The 23637-nt window shown below is 34.3% G+C and overlaps 1 protein-coding gene across 1 annotated transcript in view; it reads right to left on the bottom strand.

The window, feature by feature from the left end:
• The window catches only part of WDR70 (WD repeat domain 70), a 138007-nt gene that overhangs the window by 88928 nt on the left and 25442 nt on the right, over nt 1-23637 (bottom strand). Inside the window, exons 6-9 of the mRNA XM_080572896.1 lie at nt 11659-11718; nt 7015-7148; nt 2656-2809; nt 341-417 (exon numbers count right to left, since the gene is read on the bottom strand). Coding sequence (XP_080429022.1) covers nt 341-417; nt 2656-2809; nt 7015-7148; nt 11659-11718 — 425 coding nt within the window. The remainder of the gene's footprint in view (nt 1-340; nt 418-2655; nt 2810-7014; nt 7149-11658; nt 11719-23637) is intronic.

Below are 23637 nucleotides of genomic sequence, written 5' to 3'. Positions count from 1 at the left end.
ATACTCTAGGATGTTAAAGGGGGCATTGAATTTTGTCCAAGAATTTTTGTAAAATGAACCGACTCCGTGTAAAACTTTGTAAAAGTAGCCAGCTTTTTTCATGAAATATCAAAAGCTATTTTAAGGTACAAAACTAAAGAAAATACAGACAAAATAAATCAATTATCCAGAACCTAAAGAATTACAAATTTATGCCTCCTGAGCTTACCTAACTTTCTCTTGAGCACTTGATCAAGATTTAAAAGGTAGGTTTTTAAAGCAAATTAAGGCATAATATTAAAATACAAAAGCCAAACAAACTTCTTGAAAAAAACTGACAAAGATAGGTCTTGATACTCACCCGTCATTAGAACATGTAAGAAATTCTTCCTTTATTTTTGGATGCCAACAGCCTGAATTAAGCATTGCTGTATGACCCTAGGGAAATAAACACAAGGTTGTCTTAAAAGGTTTTATAAGAACTCTTAACAGATTTTGTAAATTTTACTCCAATCCATCAAGGAGAACCATTTCAAAGACTGAGAGCAGAATCCCTTCTGATCATACTGAAATTACAATGATGTAACAAATTTTATGTATTCTAATCCATTTCGTTCTTGCTTGTTTTCATTTTCAAATTACAAAAACACTAATATTTTCCTTCTTTTTATATTTTTTCCTCTCAGACTATGGCACAGAATGACACTTGTCCTTTTTATCTTGGCAGAACTGTAATGCAGAAAAAGGATGAAACAATATGCATCAATATCATATTATGCAAATTGTTTCAAGCTACAGAAAAAATAACAGCAATGACAAGAATTATCAGGAAGGATACGATACACATATTCAATGTCAAACTACACTAGCCAAAAACCATGTCGGAGAGACTAAGGAAATAGAATTCTAAGGGCAAGATGGATTTAACTTACGGTGAGGTTTTCATAAAAAGATGTTACAATGCAAATTGTGTAGTGAGTTCTTTTGCTTTAGGATGAAAAATCAGAAGGAAATTACTTTAGCCAAATGAACGAGGCTGTCATTATGTTTACTATAAAGATAAGATGTCTTTGTCCAGCTGGCTTTACATCTTTGAAGTACAGACACATGATCATTGACTACCTTCAGAGAGAAATCTGGCAACTACTGCTGTAACACTGGAATTATTTCAGTTTGCTTTAAGCACAAATGTGGGGAGAAACACTGAAAAGTTAATGGGGCAATATAACAAATATTTTAGCATTTTGACTGTCAGACCACAATACATTGGAATTCCAGAAGTTTACAAGAGAAAGAAAATCTGTATTATTTTTTAAGTAAACAAGAACTAAAGCAGATGTTACCATTTGATGGTTCTATATACATATCACTAGCCAAAAGAAATAGTGATCTGACAAGAACAGCCTCAGGCAAAACAGTATTTAGCCCAGTTATTTGGCAATACACTTTACAAGCAATAAATAAATCATCTTTATTATCAGCTTGAGCAGTAGATGTTATCATTACTTTTTTAGGCTCTTCAGCTATTTATAAAACTGACCTGAATTTAAATCATCTATATAAACAGAATCCTTGTCACATATAGTTTGTGGTCGTAAGGACATAAAGTGCTCAAAACCCAATCAAGTTGTTAAAATGCTTCACAACTAGGAATCAGCTGTTCGCCATTTGCATTTTCAACTACTGTTAAAAATGTGCACATTGTTGCTTATTAGTCTTTTACACTCATGACATGCAAGTAACTATAATGTTAGTTACTCTCTCCTCTTACCCCTGCCTTGAATGGGGTAAATTGGATCAGCAAAGGATGAAAGGTAAAAGAAAGCAATAGACTAGATCAAATCAATAGCTTCTGTTTTTTTTTTTGTTGGTTGGTTGGACAGCAGTAGGGGGGAAGCTGGTGATTTTTACAAGATACACTTTTAAAGAGATGGATTTGTCACAGCATCATAGGTACGTTACTTGGAAGAGATCTCCGGAGTTCATTTAGGCCAACCTCCAGCTCAAAGCCAGATGACAGCCAACATCAGAACAGGTCAGCCATGGTTTTATCTAGCTTGAAAACCCCCATGGACGGAGGTTCCACAGCTTCCATGGGTAACCTGTTCCTATGCTGCAGTACCATTCTACTGAAAAATGTCTATAGTGACAAATCACTAGAGACATCTAGGCTAAGACTCTTGCTGTTTTAGAAGCATTCGGCTACAACACCATTTTGTCTTTTCCAGTAGCTGTATGCTGTTATTAGATTGCCCTCTAAACTCCATCAGACTAAAAGAGCCCAGATGCCTCAACCTCTCTCATAGCACAAATGCTTTAGACCCCTGGCTTCCTTGGAAGGTCCTGGACCTCTTCCAGTTTCTCCAAACCCACCCTGAACTGAAAAAAAAAAACAAAACTGCCTTTAATCTGCTGACACACGCATCTTATTGTAGTCCAGTTTGCAGTTTGTCTCATTTACAATAAAATTAAATTGTTAGCTCACATTCAGCCCAGCATCCATTGTAACCTGTGGTCCTTGTCAAGCCAGTTAGTACCAAGCATGCATCACTATAATGGGACCATCCCAACCCAGACTGGGGGCTTTGCACACTTATTTATTAACTTCATGCTGTTTCTCATAAAGAAATGAAATAAATGACACAAAACTGACAATACAGTGGTTTTGCTCTTTACCTTGGTGTTTGTCATATCCACAATGTATTGGTCTCCTTTTATGCATTCCATTACTGGGAAACCATCTCTGTCAAGCACCTTTGCCTGAGAGTTACCAGAGACAACCAGAATGACATCTCCTGTGCTACTATACTGTAAAGACTTGATTTGGTGACTGAAAAAAAAAAAAAAAAGCCAGTATTAAAACAGAAGTGTCAATGGTGAGAAAATGCATTGCAGAAATAGGCCCATATACATTCCTGTATCAGAAAGATGGAAAAAAAATCTAAGAGCAAAGGATTAAAGCTTTTTATATTCGTGTGTGTGTGTTTGTGTCAGACTTCCTTCTTTAATGACAGAGGACATTGTACAATAATATTTACAAAGTTGGCACCTAAAATGTCATTTCTGGCAAACATATTTACTTTAAGAATGCTTTGTAACTCCAAGTGAAAAATATCATGCCAGATTCAGCTCTTCAGGGCTCAAAATTCTTCCTCACCTTCTCAAAAGCAACATCTGGATTTACAGTAATCTATAAAGTACTATAAAAGGATGCTGTACTCCTACACAGAAATCCGTTATACATTGTACAGAAGGAAATTCATCATATGTCAGCACTCTCCCATCATTTGCTATGTTCAAGGCTACAGTTTCATCAAAGATTCAAATAAAGATAAATATATATACCAATGAACCTAGAAAAATATCAGTAGGTAATAATCTACTATGTCTTAAATGATTGCTCATTTGCTGCAAAAGTTTTCTTACATACATCTTCCCTTGACTGAAAAAGCTTGGGACAGAAATCATTGAATACCAAGACAACAAAAATGATTAAATCAAAGTGGGATGATGGCAAGTGAAGCAGAAATCCATTTCCATCCCCAGTGACAGCTTCAACATCTTCTCTCAGCATTCTGCTTTATGTACAAAGCTCTCTGAAGTCACTGTATCCAAAGCAGATATCCTTTTGTTTCCCTACCAGACCACACACTATCACAAGGATAGCTGAGAACAAAAAGTAGTGTATTCACCACTCACCTGCCAGAAGTGATATCCTGGCACATTAACGGAAAGTGTACAACAATGTTAACACTTCAGCTCTGCAGTTAGATTAACTGAAAAGCAGAGATCACGATGTGTTTGCAATTCTGTTTAGATTCTTACGGCCTCCAAGCCATGTTCAATAAACTGATCATCACAAAAAAATATTGTTCAAGTGCATCAAGATATAATATTTTTATATCAAAGGAGTATATTCCATTTAGTGAAAAACATAACCATGTGCATTCAGATTCTAATAACTTTAAGAAAACTATTTTTTTAACATAAAATTTCACATCAGTAGAATTAACACTCAGGTGATCAATGAAACTGAGTATGCAACTTGTAACTTAATTTAACATTTTATGTCTTGCATGGTATTGAATTTTTAACTGACTCAGCAGGAGCTATTATTTGTTAAATCTCTCCTCAGACTGAGATAATGTACAAAATACATAAAACATTGTAATACATATTTTAGAAAATCTGCATTGACCATAGAAATGTAAACTAAGCATAAGTTTCTCATTCAAAAAATGTTTGGCAAAACTGATTACATTATGACTCAAAAGCCAAAAATTGCTTCAAGCACCCTATTATGTAATACGAACTGGCAGCCAAATTGGCTAAAGTATTATAAACTCTAATTTTTAGTAGAAAAGAGACACTCAAATCTGGGAATTTCCGAAATAGATCACAGGCAATGTCTGAAAAAGCATCCTGAGCATAAAGACCAAGAACGGATACTTGCACAAAAGAGAGGAAAGAAGGCCAACCACATTAAGCTCAGAGGAAACACTGAAAAAAAAATAAAAACAAACCCACAAGAGAAACAGTATCTATACTCTAGAATATTCTCTGCAGACAACTGTTAAACTAGACTAAAGAATCTATATCAGTGTGTTTGAACAAACTTTGCTTTCAACTTTGATTAACATTTTCCATCTTCTAACATGGAACATATCCTGATTTTACAACACCTAGTACAATGGGAACATAATTCTAATAATTAATCAAACCAGGAACATGGGGGAAAAAAAATACAGTCTGAGAGAAAAGGTATTTCTACAACTTTTAGATGAAGGAAAACAATAACCTCCTAACAGTGCAATACTGGCTTAAAAAATCATATGCAGAAAGTCATAAGGTATTTGTACGACCCAGTTATCCAGTTATTGTTTTTCAGATGTTTACTGGACTATTACCAAAAATAAGGCTCTGCAGAGGCAATTCCTAAAAAAACCACACTTTTGGTTCTTTTTAATGTTAAAGCAAAAGTCTTGGAAAACTTACACAAGCAGTTCACTTCAATAGGATTAATCCAAGTCATTTGGGTTTAAAGCTGCCAAACCAGCATAGTACTTTCTGCTGGAAGCTGCAGCATGTACATTGGCAGAGCTGTGACACAGTTAATTTCTACAGATTTATCACTGATTTGCCTTACACTTGCCCTCATCTTTAATGCTGCGGTGTGGTTTGAAGGTACTGTTTTTTTTCCAGGCTCTCTTTTTCTTGTTCTTATGTCTCAAATTCAAGGAGAAATTAACATAGTAATCTGATATTATGCTACAAAATGGAGCCTGGACACTGTGTAATTGTTCTCAGGCTTTTTATTCTTCACAAAATGAAATTAAATATATGACTCCAGAACTCGATTTCTGCTAACACCTAAAGCTTCCATACCAGGATTCCTCAAAAGTCTTTGAAATTAAGGTCTGTGAATGCAAACAGTCCTTGCCATAAATTCTGCAGTGAAAAAATATAATAAGAATATATATACACCTGAACACAGGTTATATAAGAATCCTCATAGTGCTAACTAGTACTAAGACTACATTTGCATCTTATACCATTATTACCAAGTACTACTAAATTTGAATTTACTCTTCTGCTCGACATGGAAGTGCTTCAGTTAAAATAATCTCATCCTGTGGAAGCAAAGACTGTTGGCTATTTCTCATTGCTAGTTATGACAAATGAGAGGAAAACACCATTTGTGTTCTGCTACACACTTGTGCAAGTGAAATTCATGTCAGAAAAGTCTCAATGTGTATTTTTTTCCCCTCCAAAGATGCATGTTTACTAAGTCACGTTTTCACAGTAAATGCACTATTCTTTGGTTTACTGTAACAAAGTAAGTCTTAGAGATCAAAATCACATAAGGAATCACAGCATTTTTTTATTGTTCTGATTCTTCACATTTTAAACCACCAGTAGAATCTCTTTTTAGTTTGCTCCTTTTCCGGTGGCCTCAACTTTTTGTTATCTTTCATTACCTAGAGTCCTGGCACATCTACAATTAGTCCCAACCTTCCAAACTGACCAAAATTCAGTTTTAGTTTTGTCTATTTTTAATGATTATTGTCTGAAATTCTAAGGACTACTTATTGCACATCATAAACTTCAAACCCTTTTAAGCATACCAAGCATTTTATAAAGTGTACCTCATTAATTAACCATTGGATAGTACTTTTCTAGAACAACCATGCTATTTTTATTTTTTTTTAATATATATGAGTATTTGAAAGTTAGCTGTGCATGAGACATGGCATTTTGAAGGAGATTGATATTCCAGTTCTCTGGACGTAAGTAAACAAAGCTGGTTCATTTACTGGCTGTATTGCCAATGAACTGTACAAAATCACTGTATAAAAAAAGCTTTCCTGCAAATACATATTTATGTATGCAAATACAAATTTAAATAAATATACTCTTTTCAGACACTGTATCTGTTTTTCTGTGTGTGTGTTTTTGGTGTTTTTTTTAATATGTACTACATAGCCATTTTATTATTAGTCCAGTGCAAGGGATCACTACTTCCAGAAACAGAGGATTTAATGAAAATAAGATCCCCTCAACAGCCTTAGAAACACTGACAGTGACTACAAAAGTTATGGCCTTCCCATAGGTTTTCCACAAAAGGTTTAACTGCTTTAAGTTTCTTCTCTGCCTCAATTTTATATATAAAATTAATTTAAAAAATTTAAATTATAAGCAGAGTACATACGGAAAGTGTATTCTGTTAATTTCAGTTATAATTATGAACATCAACCTGTGCCTTTGAGATGTTCATAATCTATTTGCAGATATGTTATTGACAATTCCATCTGCAAATTCACCTATAGCTTTCAAAAAGAGAAAAATATATAAGTCTGGATAGAGCATGAAAAGACATGAGATGACAAGTTCTTGGGTTCATTTTCCATTTACCACAGAAAGTGCAATGAGATATAAAAGCCTTTCAAACTAGCTATCTTACAAGGCTTTTGTGCATTTTATTAGAAGACTAACATAGCCAATATCTCAGGTGAAAAACGAAGTCTTTATGCATACCATTCACAAGGCTGGAGTGACCGAAAAGCCTGGAGAGAAGCATCCATTCCAGCAAAATCCCAAAATTTAACATCATAATCATATCCACCAGTTATCAAACGGGCACCTGAAGGATCCAATCCCAAAGCAGAAACCTACACAGAAAAAAAGATCAAAGTTTTTTATTTCTCTTTTTTCTGCAATTCTTCTGAAGGCAACAAAATATAAAATATTGCTAAAGTAAGAAAAAAAATTAATTCAGTGTGGTAGTTATCTATGTTTTGTTTTTGAATTTTCACCACCTTGTACAATATCTGAGTACTTCAAAAAGGGCATGGAAAATAAAATTGGAATTACATAATCTGAATACAACACTGAAGACTACAGAGAACAGGTAGTTTACATTGTTTTCTTTCTGATTTTCTCAATGCTGAATTTGGATATGTTTCATTTCCCTGAAGAAAACAAAACTGTACTCTAGACTTGTTTCAGAAGTACAAGTAATAGTTCTAGCAAGATTTTGAAATGCTATTTAATATCCAGTAGTTTAAGATTTTGCACTATACTCAACATAGTTCATGTGTCCATATATGCACATTGGTTAAATTTGCCTTCTGAAAGAAAAAAATATAGAAACTTAGTTTAAAAAACAAAAGTCACAAATTAAAAAAGAGATCATATCAACTAAAATAACTAAAAAAAACTTCCAAAACCCATCTGTTTGACGTACAAAATTAGCTTCATAAGGCTACTTAGAACTTTGAGTAAAGAATGCTCCTGTTTATCATCCTCAAAAAACAGGTGATCCAACATAAGATGTGTAATTATTAGATCCATAAACCCTTTCATTTCAAAGAAAGCAGTCCTCAGCACAATAAAAGAAAGTGGTAATAATGGAAAGAAAATGTTCTAGAAAATGCCTGAAAAGTGATTTAAAGTGATGAGCCAGAAAGTTCTAAAAAAACAAGGATTCAAAAAACCTTATACTCCAAGAACATTTACACTTTTGACAGTTCTTGGGAACAACTACAACAAAACAACAAACAAACAAACAAAAAAAAAAACACCACAACTGTATGCATGATAAAAAAAGGGAAAAGCTTACTTTCTGAGTAGAAGATAACACATGAGAATAGTGTTACGGCTACAGGTTAGCTCTGCTAAACTTTTAGGATAAAAAAAGATCAAGCCAATTGTTTCCTGGTGCGTAAACTTTATTAAATATTCCAGATATTCACGTGAAAAAAATCTAATAATTTGCATACACTGCTGCTGCTCTGTATCTACTCTTTACAGAGAGTATATGCATATATAGATTATATTCATTGTCTATACATGAAAAACAAAAATTTTGCAAAAGACATTCCCTTTTCAGTGTCCAGTTGAATAAGCAGCAAAAAAATGTTTCAATAAAAACAACAGTTAAGAATTGAATTTATCCTTTAAGATGGACAATTTGTTTTTGCTAAAATTAAGGTTTTCTTAAATGAAAGGGTATGCATTTTTTTGTTTCAGGTAGAAAAAGTTAATTTAGGTATTCCTTATTTTATCAAAAATTCATCTCTAGTTGCCATTTCCTTAAGGCTCATGCTGCTCCTTATGCTGCTACCTTACTGCATTTCAAACTTATAATACCATAGTATAGGCTACAGTTTTAAGAAAATACTTCCAGAAAAAACAGGAAGTTGCAGAAACAATGCTGACTGCTGAACAAACAACCAATTTCTTCTTCATCTAGGTGTCCTGCTCTGTTTTAGATGCACTTACTTGCAGAACGCTTATGTTTTAGAGAAGATCCAAAACCTTATTCTTCTAAAGAATCATCAGTCAGGCTAATCCAGTGCCCCCCAAAATCTAGTTCACACTTGCAAATAAATCCAACTTTTTAATTTATTTTTTACTTCTCTGAATCAAATGTTTACATATACCGCTTTGTGCTAACCTTAAGAATGAACTAAACTCCACTTACTTATTATGTCACAGTGACTTACTTGCCCTACAAACGAAACAGATGCAATCCCTTATGTCCTTCCCCCATCCCCCGATTGCCCCTTTTTATCACCTAAACGCAAATTTTGAACCCCACCCATTTCATTCATGATTTCTAACAAGCAGAAACTCTGGGCATCTCCAGATTAATCATGCATTTGAATTAACAGATTCAAGTACTCTGTTCCACAATAACTACTATAGGAAGAAGCAGCTGTGATATGAGAAGTTCAAACACATAATCAGAAGTATTCTGAACAGTGTGCTTTCTTTCTCATACCCACAATGTATCAAAAGAGTCAAGAGAAATATATATATATATATATATATATATATATATATATATATATATATTCCTGAAGTTTCACTGGGAACAGTAACTCCTATTACAGTGTGCAAGCCAGGCAAGCGGGAAATTAATCAGGTTTCTGGAAAGACTCCAGCTTGGGAAATCTTTTCTGAGACTTTTCAGCTGCACAGGAATACAGTCATCATCAAACCCAATTTCACTAGATTGAAGAGGTACAGATGGGACATAAGGTTTAGCTGAAATCCAGTACACTGTATAAGACAACGAGTGTAATTTAAAATGTTGGTGGAAAACACTGATATCAAGATATCAAGTTGCTCCCATCTTTATACAACTGTCATTTTTACTGTGTAATGACATGGCTGAGTAGTCTCATAATTTAAAAACAAAAGAAAGGCATGGGGGGGTGGGAAGGAAAGGCGGGGGTAGGAAAGATAGTCCTTCTACAGAATAGCTGTTTTTTTCCAGTGATATATTTAATTCCCTGCATCCAATCTAATTTAACTGTGCTATGCATATCCACATTATAATTCACCTCTGCTCTAGGTGATGACAGCTGTATTCTAATGCAGTCAAAATACCTCAGAAGTCTTCCAAAATTGTAACTTCCCCCCTTACAAAGCCTTTTAGTTAGAAATAACATGAGCTTACACTTTCGGAAACCAGTAAAAAATCAAAAGATTTACTGGTTTAATATAGAGAGGGGAAAAAAAAAAATCAATGTTTCTTCACATAATAAAGATTGTTCAGAAGTATATTCAAGAAACATACTAGAGAAGCAGTTACTGCAACATGGAAAATGAGAAGGTAACTTGCATTAGTATGCAAATAAATTAGTACACAGAGATATTACATGCACCACGTAAATAAAAATTGTACTATATTTTGTTTAAAGTGTAATAAAATGCATATTTTACAGGTTTTAAAATTCACAGAGAGTATTTTTATATTTTCATTAATAATGTATTTGTTACTTCTTTCTTCTCCTCCCACTATGTCTGCACGTCAAGTACGATGAGAAAACAAATGAGTAGGTCTTATCACTTCTCTACACTGGAAGATACAGTGAAAGAAACTCCAATACAAGATTAATGAATAGGTGCTTCTGTAAATAACTTCTTCTGAAAGCTTATAAAAACATTTATGATCTTTACTGTCAAATTTAAACCTCCAGTAAATTCCTTTAAAATGTGTATAAATGATCAAATTATTAAATATTCAAATATTAAATTCAAATTATTTATGTTTAATGTTTAACTTGTTAAAGATGTTAAAAATTTACTAACTTTATTTAGAGAAATTATTTAATACCATTGAATGCTGAATTATTAAATGTATGATTACATTAATTACAATTAAATTAATTAAAAATACATTTCTTCAGATTGTTTAAAAGCTCATCAAAAGGCACTTTTCTCAAAGGATTTTTTGCTTTAATTTTCTTACACCCACCCTACTCAGGAAATTTTCAGGATCGCTCTCAGTGACAATTCTATTAACTAGCTGACAGTGTTGTCACAGGGATATGATAACAATAAAAGGAATTCTAATATTATTTTCTCCCTGAAACTTAAATCATAGCCCAAAGTGAAGAGGATAAACAGCAGCAGCATATTCCTTTAAGACCAAAGAAGAAGATGGGGAAAGGATTTGGGAATGGATTCAAGGCTAGTCATAGCCAGAAAATTTTTTATTCTGTAGAAGCAGATCTTGGATCAATCAACACATAAAAGCGTTTGAATGTGTGTTGGAAGATGAAATTACCCAGAAATAAAAGATACTGAGAACAAAGACACAAGATCCAAGCCAGAAAGTGTTTCTTTAAAAGAAAGTGAAGGAGGAATATTTGAGATGAAAACTTAAAAAGATGCAGTTAAAGACAAGGAAGAATACAGTTTCAAGAAACTGAGGATGGCTTATAAAAGGCACTTAGAGATTCAATGAAAATGAAGGAGACCTGTATTCTGCTACAGAGAGGTCGTTTTAAACTTCAGCAATGACACCCTCCTTGAAAAGCATGAAAAGTCAGAGAAAGGTCTAGATCAGACCTGTGTCTAGACTAGGAAGGTGTAGAGGGAAGTCTAGAGTAATTCTATCTACCAATTGTAGAGTATGTATTTGCCAAAAAGGAAGAAAAAAATGAGACAATGGTTCAGTCAAATGACTTCAAGTTTGGGTTTTTATCAGAAAGGAAAGGTGCCAGTCCAAAAGCACACCTTCATTGCAGTAAGAAAAGAACTAGACTAAAATAAAAAATTAACTTAAAAGATTAGCTTCTTGATTTTTTTAGCTGACAATAAATATTCAGTAACTTGTTTAATAAACTGGATCAGTTCTAGAAAAAAATATGAAGTGTTACCACTTACTGTTTTTGTCCCGTGTTGGAGTGTAATTTCATGAGAATCTGGAATTTTCTTGACAGGGTTCTGGAGGAAAAAAGACAAATTTAACTCTGTGAAAACAGTGTTACAACAACAACAAAAGACTGAAATATATATAAAGGTAAAAAATGTTTCCCCTCACACGCATGATAACCTGAGGAGGGAAAGGGGGGGGAAATCAGAAATAAAAGACCAATTCCAGATGTTTATTTTCGTGGTTATAGCCCTAAAATATGAGGAATAATTAAAAAGGAAAAAAAAAAAAAACACCTTAATAACGACTGAAAACAGTAAAAGATTTCCTACTTTTCCTCTTTAGAAAACAGTAAAATTCTCTTTGGTTCTTAATCAGCAATAACTAATGATCTTGAGCAATGATTTAATCAATCCATCACATTATACAATTGCTTTTCAATTAGAAGGAATCTATGAAGTTAATGATATTAATTTAAAAAATCTACAAATTCAATACAGAAGTTAAATTATCTACATTTTAACTGAGATCATGGATTAGCTTCCAAATTCCACCTCTGTGATTATCTCCAGCTCTCACAGGACTTCATCACTGCTGCTTCAATGGCAGTCATAACACAGAACAACATAAGTCAGTGCATTTCACTTAATGGCAAGATACAGACTGAAGACAATTACAGTTTAAAACATCACACTAACATCTGTAACACAAATACAAAAATAGTTACAGAGAAAGAAACTTTCTGGAAGTATTTCAGTGACTGGAAGGTTCTACAAAGGTCATTCGAATCATTATTCTCAAAATATTCATGTCTGGTACCACTAAGTTTCCTAAAACAGACACAATCCATCATTTTGATGCCAGACATCTTGGTTATAATTTGCTGTTGCCAAATTATAATTTTAAGATAATTTTTACGCACACTTCTAAAGTTATATTTCTCTCCTTATCCGTCTTTGCCAATTCCTTCCCTTTTTTCACTCCTCTGCATAAAGTCACTAAGGCATGAGGCTCTTTTCAACTGTTGTTTTTTCCTCTAGTTCTATCGACTTCATTTCTCTGGTAGAATTGAAACTTTCTCCATCTTTGATTTAGCCAAAGCTACCATTCTTCTAACTCTACCTTTTATCACTGACAACATCCCTGATTCTCAAACCAAATGCAGTTTCTCCGCACCTCTCTCTCCCCCTCCCACTCTCTCCCATGTAAACCCAGCACAAGACTCAGGCCTGGTGTTTTCACATTCACAGCATACGCACATCTTTGATAGTCACGAGCATTTGAAGAGAACACCAGTATTAGCACGGAAATCTTACACACGCACTTCAGCAAAAAAATACCCATGGACTCTGGGTCCACACAAAGTCTGAACAGGTAACAGTAAATGTTTACATACAGCTACACACAACACTGTGAAAGGTACAGCCCGCACATCGCTATGTCCCACTTTCACCATCTCACAGGTTCACAAGTTCAGAAACAGGTGTAAATTGAAATTCGCAAATGAAGCTTTGATTATGAAATCCAGCTTATCATTCACTTGGCACTATAAGTCACCCAGAGAAAGGTGTAATTGTAATACACATGCTGTTTTCCATGCCTGATAATTTGCTATACTATAAATTGGTATTTGCTGTTGTAGGAATGCAAAAAACTGCTCAGCAGCCATTGACTGTACTTGCTATCTAAGCGCATTTCATAAAAACAGAAGGAAGCGTGAAAAGGAAACAACACAGTTTCAAAGCTTCATGTTGTTATCACCCAAAACAAAGGATGCATCACTTCTGTGAATGAAAGACTTTCAGAGAAACTTCATCTACTGCTGCAAGGAGAAACAGCACTGTGGTCATTCTCATCTTAATTGCTTCAGGGTTGCTAATTTTATATTCAAATCTGCAAAGGCAGATTTTATTCCTATTGTTTTAGCAGTACGTTTAATTTTGAGAGTATCTTAAGTACTTTTAGAGTTCTTTTTAATAGTTCGAACAGAAAGTTCTCAAGAATATCCTTATTACAAATAAAGCAGCTAAGAGCGCCACAATTACAGAGAGATTACCATCTACAATAGCAAGTGACAAGCTCAACTGCTTTCAGTCACATCTTTTATTTTTCTTGGGTAGTACCAAATGAAATGGTTTAGATGTTTTTCACTAAATACCACCGAATGACCAAGAAATAACAGCTGAAAAGCCTAAACAAACAATCATTTTCACACAACTCCTCCAGATTAAAAACCAAAATGTGCTTAGTTAATTGCTAGCTCCTCTAGGTGACAATAATCAAATCTCTTTTTTAATTAGAATACTCAAACACACAAGAAAACTTTTATTTTACAGTGCACCCACATCAAACACAGTTCTGGCTACTTATCTTTAAGGGAGAACAACAGGAATGAACACATTCTGTCACCTGATAAATCAAACAGCCTGACCCTGAAATTCAGACATTTGGAGAGAGCAAGCAGTGCTACATTCTGCCGTGTCCAAAGGATGCCTCACTGTTCAAACTATTCAAAACAAAAATTAAGATAACAACCCCCAGGAACATATCTTGGCTTAACATCTTCAAATCAGCAAAACATTTACAAAAAAAAAAAAAACAAATTGGGTTATTCTATTTTAGTAACTATAAACTTCCTAAGCTATTGCAAATACTATAAATGTCTTGCATATATTGGAGCATTACCATAGGTCTGACTAATCAGAGAGGTAGAGCTCACCCAAAATGTATTCACACTGCTGGGTGTTTGCAGTTGCTGCTTGGATTTCAGCTTCTAGTTTACACAGAAACATTTTAATATTTTTAAAATGCTGTTCTGCACATTTTTTTATGTAATTAGATTAAGATGAACTGAAATATTATAAAGATTTTTTTTTACCCTATCAAAACAAAGATGACGATAAAACTCTCTCTTTTTTTCCAGTTTTGGTGTTAACATATCTCCTATTACTTTTTACAAAAAGTCCCAATTCCCCTGGCTTTCGTAAGATTAATGTGCATTAAGCCTGTAAATTAGTGTATTGTAGGAATTCTCAATTTTACTCAAAAATTAAAAGCAAGCCTTACCTTTTAAATAATTTCTGCAAAGGGACAGTGCAAGTCAGGAATGACATCTGCAGTTTCCTGTTACATTTTTCCAGGTAATTCCACCCCTAGCTGACTGTTAAGCTCCTGTGCCTGACACCACTCTTCCATTCACTGCGTCCCGCTGTCTGTAAATACTGCATTTTTATTTGCCTTCTTTTTTTTTAATTCCTTTTGGGAGCTTCCTTATCCTCAAGCAATACTTTTAAAATATGCCACTAGAAACTACAGGCTGAAACTAGGTCGAAGTCTCCAAGATCTCTTGAGAAAAATCAAAGAAAAATGAAAAAGAGATAATCCAATAATGCAGATCAAAACAGATAAGACATTGGAAACACAAAGGCAAAACTAGTTAAAATCTGGATTTCTATATCATACAGGATATCCTTAGGTATTCTTACGGATAGCAAATATGGGCAGTAATAATCATAGAGGCTTGACATAAAACAGAGGGATACAAGAAGTGGGAAAAGAATGGGCCCGTTTTTAATAGCCTTGATGTTTGGCTTATAGAGAAAGTTAGGTCCTTAGAAAAAAAAATCCACTAAACAATATCACAGACGCAAATATACAATGAAAAAACACCTCAGCCGTAACTATCTGTTAGCCTTGCAGAACCATCCAGACCATTCATTTTAGACGTCTGATATATTAGATTATGTTCACAGTCTTAAATGGGTAAAAGGAAAGAGACAATGAAATGGAAAATGTAAATTCCATAATGGCACTACAAGGCACAAATCCAGGAGATACTCTGCTGATCCCACAAACACAGTAACCATGAAGCGAACATCATGGGGGGGAAAAAAAAATTATCTACTGGAATCGTCCAAAGCGTCTCCCAAAAATACCACTCAAAGGTAGAATATAGGTCCTCAAATGACTTACCTTCTCATGGCCAAACCAGAGAGAGTCAGAATGATGCATCTGTCTAAAAATACCTCTACTGCTCTGTTTCTAGAGATCTGTACTTCATTAAATGTAAACAATCTTGCATGAAAGAAACTTCCAAGCTATAGTTAACATTGCATGCACCAGGCCCTTAAATAAGAACTTTTCTGGGCACCCACAAAAATACAATTTAACAGAGGAAACAATTTTATTTTTTTTTTCTTTTGTCTGTGTTGGGAATTGTCCTCAGATTTCAGTATAGGGGATTCTGCCTTCCTTGGAGATTTCAAGATCAGATGCTGCACTGGAAGCAAATGTGACTTTGCTTTTCTGGATAGCTCCTGTGTGCTTAGAACTCTCCCAAAATGCTGACTGACTAAAAGAATTGAAGAGACTTTCCATTGCAGGAGCAGAGCTATGCTACAGCATGGAGGAAAACCATGCAAACAGTTAAAATAAATGTAAGCACTTTTCCTGTCTAGAGCAGGGAAAGAGGTTATAGTAGGCTTGGCTACTACTTACTTTAAATACCTTAAGCACTACACTAAAAAAAGTCCTTCCTGATTGATTTAATCTAGCAAAAAATGTGTAAACACTCACTCCCTGCTCTTTTGGGTCTTGATTCGGTACACTCCAAATAGCAGATGCTGTCTGTTCATGGGCTAGAGTGAAGAAAAGGAGGCAGGAACTACATTTTACAGAGATTTCTCTATTTCTGGTGACACTGCAGGTTTCGTAAAGTAAATTGAACAGAGGTAGCCTGAGACAGAACTGCTGCCTCAATAGAAGAGGGATGGAATAACAGGGTTAAAGACAGCAAGAATAGCTGGTGGAAGTGAGAGGGCAGTGACAAAAAAAAAAAAAAAAAAGTAGCATCAAAGGATGATGGAATTACCTTTAACTGATGTAAGTAGCAGCAGCAATTCAAAGTCTCAACTGAAGGACTTCCTACAGAAATTCTTGTTTAATAACCCAAATCCCAGGCCCTCTGGCATTTACGATTTTTTATTATTTTCAAGCATTTGTTCAAATGTCATGTTTGTGTTTTAAGTTATCTATTAAAGCCTCCTCTCTTTCTCTCCAAAATGACTGAATTGCATGGAAAAGCAAAAGCCACACTGCAGGGAGGTGAGCAGGAGAGTCTGAATGCCTTTGAAAAGCATCTACTTTGGACTCCAGTATGAAGACTGACAGCACTAAAATCTTCTTTCTTGTGACCAGGCAAGAACAATTTTCTACTTATTCTATTATTCTCCACAGAGTTCAAAAAATTGAAAAACAAAAGGTAATCAAAAGTGACAGAAGTAATCGAAGAGAGAAATGTGTCTCCTAATAAAAATGTTCGTACTGTAAATGATGTAACACCTTGAAAGAAAGTGTTCTTAAGAGATTTTAAGTATAAAACAAGCGGGCAGATTACTCATCAGTAATCACAACTGAAAGGATGGGATTTCTGACATGATAGCTCCCAAAGTGGAGAGGTATATAAGCTCCTCAATCTAGACTGATTAAAAAAAAAAAAAAAAAAAGCCATTGCATTATGTAAAAACAACTGCCCCTGTATCCTTCCACAAGGATATACTAATCTCAATGGTGGAAGGCTGTAAATAACTTTTATTTTAAAAGTAACATTATTTTTAAAAGTAAAAACAAAGGAGCAACTTATATTCAATGTTACTCCCTAATTTCTGTATCAAATATGTTCAGACTACAGGTCAAAGTAATCTCTCTTTGAAACATCACCTAGTAACAGAAGTTCAACAAGCTTAACAGGGAGACATTTGCAGTTCTTTCTACCTTGCATTCAATTTGAACTGATACTATGTCTGTAAATGGGTGAAATTCAAGGAACTATTCTAATGATGGCAAACAGAAAGAATAGAATCTTGCTCCATCCTTTGACATTGAGTCTTGAAGTGTTATCAGACAGATATAAAAATGTTGGGAGGAAGTATTTCACAATTTGAAAAAAATACATATGTTTCAGTCCTCTTTTCAAACTATAATAGCATCTTAAGCTGTTGGGCACCTAGCTGGATTTTCCATGACAGCAGTGAAAGCTGAAGACAGTAATAAAAGTTTAAATTGTCCTTTTTTTTCCCTGTTTATTTTAAACCCCTTTTGTAAATAAACACACACTGATGTTCATGCTTTACTCTGCAAGTTACCCCTCAGACACTAATTAGAATCATACTACTTGTAAAATCGGAAGTTTTTCCACGTCCTAGTTTTTCATTATTTTCCTTCATATCTTAAACTGAAACTACCTGTCTAAAATGTATACTAAGGTTGTACAAGAGTACACTCAAGAGAAAGACGGAAAGATGAAAAATATAACGTGAGAGATGGGTAAGATATTTTTTAAACAGCAACAGAAAGACAGAATGTTTTCTGGTTTATAGAAATACATTATCCACAAACTTTCATGCAGAAGGAAGCATCCATAGTTGAGAAGACATTTCAACACCTTTTAATTTCCTCTTTTAGTTATTTCCTCTTTTTAGATATTTTTTGATGCAAACTTACATGTTATTAAATTCAGTTTTGTCCAGTTTCATATAACTACATTTACAAATTTGATGCAGCTAAATATGGAAAACAGTTACCTCAGACTTCCCAAACAGTCTTAAAATATAGACAACTAATTCCAGAAGAATAATCTGTATCAAAAAGAGAATAATTTGTATCATGTATCAAAAATCTGAATCATCTGGAGACCTCTCCTCTTTATGACCTATTCACAGAGTGTAAGGTGAAGAGGTAGAGCGTTCGGGGAACTTCCTAACAGAGGTGCCTTGGCTTGGTTGGATTAATCAGTGCCTCTGTGTGTGTGTTTACTATCTAATATTTTGGCTTGAAAAAGATAAAGAAAAATGAAAATATTATGCAAAACAGGAGGATTCACATAAACACTGCTATGAATCATCTTGGCCAATATTCCCATGAAATGCCCACAGTATCTGTTACTCTTGGAAAAATGTAGATAACTCATAAACTCCATGACAAATGCTTCAGCTTTCAAAACGAACAGAAATATTATAAGGGCCCTACAGACTGTGATGTCCGCCAGTTACCATTTTCAATTTTGGTAGCACTCAAAACAGCACAAAACTTACTTCTCGAATTTTAAGTATTAGAGAACTAAGGAGAGATTCTTTTCTTTAGCAAGTTAAAATGCATTACTCTAGGCTGCATCCAAAAATTAAAGAGGCGTTTAAATAGCTAAACTTCCTTTCTAATGCCTAAAGGAAATAAATGTATTTATTCAATATGTAAACAGTACTGTGGCTAGCTTCTCTCAACATCTTCTAATTCACAGCCTTGTGATTTTTTTCCTGTGATCTGAACCAGAGTGTTTTGTTAGATTTAGCAAGCAAGAGAAAATACCTTGGATTAAATCTTCATTCCAGCCTAAGACTTCCTAAAACTACAAATTCACAACATTATTCTAGGTCAGATAAAACATACTTGATTAGATGACGGTAATTTAGAGACTGTTCCCATACACAATAGGTACCATGAATTAAATCTCTTCTTCTCTTTCATGCCACTTCTGAAAAGACTCCAGCAGCCTAGCAGTTTACAAAAGCTATTGCAATTAGGGAGTCTCAGCACAGTTGGCAAAATATATTTTTAAAATATAAACATCATACTTCTAAACGACACCAAAAAGCCTGTCTGATCTTTCTCTTGGGAGTTTCAGATAGATTTCAGGCGGTTGCTATTTTTCACCTACACTCTAAAACCCCATTCAGATAATTTCTCAATTTGTAACAAACCCTTGATTTATGAAACCAGAGTTTGTATTAATATTTATGACCTGGAAATTGTTCTTACAATATATACAAGAGAGATTCTCTTGAGCCTTGTCCAAAGCAAGTTGTAATCTCTGATAAAACTGATGTACATCTATAATTGTGGTCATTCAAATTTCTTTTGCAGTTTCTGGGAGAGCAATTTACTTAAGCTGAGTGTTCTCGTGATATTCCGGATATGTTATATTCTGCTTACATAACCACCTGTCTATTTCATTTTTATCATCTCAGTTTCAAATGTGTATAAATATACCTCACATTTGCTAGAACAGTATGCAAAACTGCCACATACCACCAAAAAGCACCCACATTCTGTCAAGACCTTGCTTTACTACAGCAATAAGATGTGCAAAATGATTGCCACGTTGAGAATTGGGGGGGGGGGGGGGGGGGCGTGGAACCAGCTAGCATTTTCATAGCATTTTCTAGAGACATAACCCTTAAGATTATTCTTTAAAGCTGAATAGAACATTTCATTTTGACCTAAAGGGATACTGTTATTTATTCAGAAACAGTAAAATACCACACATAACCATACACATAACCATAGATCAGCTGACAATAAGGAGAAACAAAACAAACACACAGTTAATATCTATTCTCCTCTCTGAAAGCTCTTCTCATTCTAGCAGGTAAAAGAATAAGTAAATTCTGAAATCACAAAGGGAAAATAACTGAACTTTCATCTCTCTAAAGTGTCAAATGTTCAGTTTAGATACAAACCAGTCTCACTTTGGCATCCGCATAATTCACATTCAATTTTGTAAGAGTTTCTGTACCATATTGATTTCACACGTGACTTCTAATGCAGGGAATATAGCCCAGAAAACATATATGTAAGGATACAAGAACACAACATGAGACACAGCATCAGACTGAACCTAACTTTTCTTAATGTGGCACATCTTGCAGCTTGCTAACTAGCTGAGAATTAGTTAAATTAAACTGACTCTAAAACATACTTCCATCTAAACTTCACAGAGACTTTATCATATCACTTGTTGGCAAACTTAAGGAAAAAATTGTATAAAGTTCTTTCACTTGACTTACCAAGTAAAAACATGAAAACCAAAGTTACATTAAGAAGACCAGAAACAGTATCCTAGCTTTTAATATTTGGAAGGTTTTTATACGTTTTTCCAGTCATTAAATCAGCTCCACCTTCTCCAAATTTGCATTCTGTCTTAAAATAAAATTACAAAGATTCGGATTCGAACCACACCTCTAAAAACTGAAAGATTCTTTGGAAAAAAAAAAGCCACCCCTCTATATAAACCTTTCAATTACAACCTTGTATTATTTTTATAAAAGTCAGTGATACCATTAAGTCTCTGTAATTCATTCAGCAAAAGGCAATTTCAGTTACATATGCTTCTATTGAAGTATATTAAAATAACAATATGGAAGTATATTGAAATTACGAGACCAATGCCCTAAGACTTCTGGTGATCACACTGGCATAGAGTTTCATAAACATCAAGATGATATTAATAAGAACCGCTACACCAGTATAACGGCAACCACATTACTGAGGCATCTTCTTAAACCACGTAAGTTTTAACCACGAAAGTTAAGGCAATACAAAATTTAGGTGTAGAACAAGCCATGACCTCTGACTTTGTGCAATTTATTTCATTCCTGCACACCCTGGTTTCCTCATCTGAAAAACCTGAATAAATAATATGTATCATAAAGAATCTGCTACAAGGGTTTATTCAACAATGTTGATGAAGTTCATCAAGGTCCTCAGGGATCCTGTTATTCTTAGCAAACACACTACAGTCAGCAAAACTAAACAATCACATCTCTAGAGAGAGAGTTGTCTGCACACTCTACTTTTCAACAGTTTTCCAATTCTGATTGTAAAAAAGTGTTCTTTACATGAACTTGAAAAAAGACATCTATGCACATTGCCTCAATTAGTGACAAACATTCCAGTTGTCTACAAACTTACTAATCAATTAGGATAAGGAACTAAAACTGAGGAGGTGGGGGGGAATCATTAGGCAAGTCATGCAAAGAAGATCTACAACCACGGGGTAGGAATAGGAGGGGTGGGAGTTAAAAATTACAGTACGTCTAAGTTACTGCAGGAAGGAAGGACAATTTCCTATCTAGCTCCCACAGCTGGTTCCAATTCTATTACTGTTTCGATTACTAATTCTCCCATGCCACACATAAATTACCTTCAAAACATTAACATTTAAGCTGTGTTATAGCAGCAGAATTTTATGTAATATGACATGAGAAAAAATTGCTAAGTGACTTTATGCATCTGGAAATAAGAAAAGATACATTTATATTGTACACATGTGAGGTCCATCCTTGGAGGAAACACCTCTCTGCATGTGTTACTAAGGTATATTCCTTTAACTAAAGCTGTTATGTCAGAGGAAGGTAGTGCATTACGGTCAGTTTATGTACCCACTTTCTTAAAACCACTGTAATACCCATCAACACTACAAATAATTTTCAAGATACTCAGTGTAAATACTAAGCACAAGTTAAAAATCACATGTGAATCATTTGTTTTTAATCATAAAACCCATCATTTTTAACTGTCGTGCTCAAGAATTACAAAATATGCTTATCTTATGTGCATTTATATAATATGCTTTACTATAACATCTAAAAAAAAGAGAAAAACCTCCAGCACACTGTATCAAAACCACTGATTTTTATACACATAAAGCAGTCTCTGAAAACTCCAAATGACTGCAATTAAACCTGACAAGACATGCAACTAAACAGACAGCCATTCATTTCTATGTAGCAATTAAACAACTATTATTCACTATTGCTCAATTGTGTAATATATGGAAACAGAGCAATGACCTCAACATGTTTTGGAATGGAACAATGCCCACATGTCAAACCCAACATTAAAACTGTCAATCCACAAGGAATTTGAGGTATATAAATGTACAGAAGCAATGCGCTCACTTTTTAACTCAGACTATGATAAAGATCTATTTTCTAGACAGCATACAAAATTTTAGCTGCGGAAAAAGAAGACAAAAATTTAGCAACATCACACCTTACTGAAATGCCTCATTCCGTAGACTTCTACTGATATTATGTTAAGCCCTCCTATATATATTTCCTACTTAATAACTATTAAAGAATGTAGTGTATTAGATCTTTCTTCAAATTATTCAATAAGCTTTTTGTTCTGCTCCATAAGGAGCTGTTTCAGATACTCCACACTACACAAAGATTACTTGAGTTACCAGAATGGTCTTCTTATATTTACAATTTAAAATTTAAATTTGTATGATTCGGATTAAGTCACTATTAGTCATATACATAACTTCAATCATCTAGCTGAGATGGATTAACAGTAACATGCATCTTCAACTTGGTCAGCATTATTGACAGCTAGTGAGATATTTTTCACTCACACTCATCTAGTACAGAAATGACAATTTTGGATGTTCATGTGAAACATCATAGAAACTCTATGAGCACTTTCTTTTCAAGTCAGGAAGAAAAGAACAGTCCTGGATATAAGGAACCACAGCTTTCATACCCCATGTGTACTACTTATCTGCTGTGAGACATCGTTTGTGTGTCTAAGTATCATGTCTTAAATGGGATAAAAATGTCCCACTCTGCATTTGTGCTACAATGATCAATAAATAAGGTAGGTTTGCTCATACCTTTGAGCTGCTCAGGTTCTACCACGACAGAAGCCATTAAAAGTGCCTATTAGTAATACTCTAATACCCCAAGTCCTTAAAAAATCATTTACAAAATAAAGTAAAAACAAAGAACATTTCAGAAAAAAAAAAAAGGAAAAAAAACCCTATCTGAATAATGCTCATATTACGAGCAATTTTGCAACTGTTGAGAAAACATATCTGTAGTGTTTCATGTCTTCTGGTTGACTGGTGAAGTTGCAGGGGAATGCAAAATTCCGTAACTACTGTTTCCATAAACAAGAAAGCTGAAAAAAACACCCTTCAGTAGTTCTTCCTCTGTGACATAGGGGAAGAACATATGCTTGAACATAGCTCCAACTTAGTATTCTACCAAATGAGAAACGAAAGTACAATATAAGCCAAAAACGAGCGTGAGAGAAACAGCTTATAAACACTTATTGGCTTTCCAGAGGAAAAGTTGCAGTGGTGGGAAGGAATGTATAACCCATAAAATCATCTGAATCAAAAGCAGTCCAAGAATTTTGGCTCAGATTTGTTC

The sequence above is a fragment of the Anser brachyrhynchus genome, assembly GCF_964034855.1.
Source record: "Anser brachyrhynchus genome assembly, chromosome: Z".
NCBI lineage: Eukaryota > Metazoa > Chordata > Aves > Anseriformes > Anatidae > Anser > Anser brachyrhynchus.
Note: the sequence above shows the minus strand (reverse complement) of the source record. Positions and strands in the feature narration are given on the sequence as shown.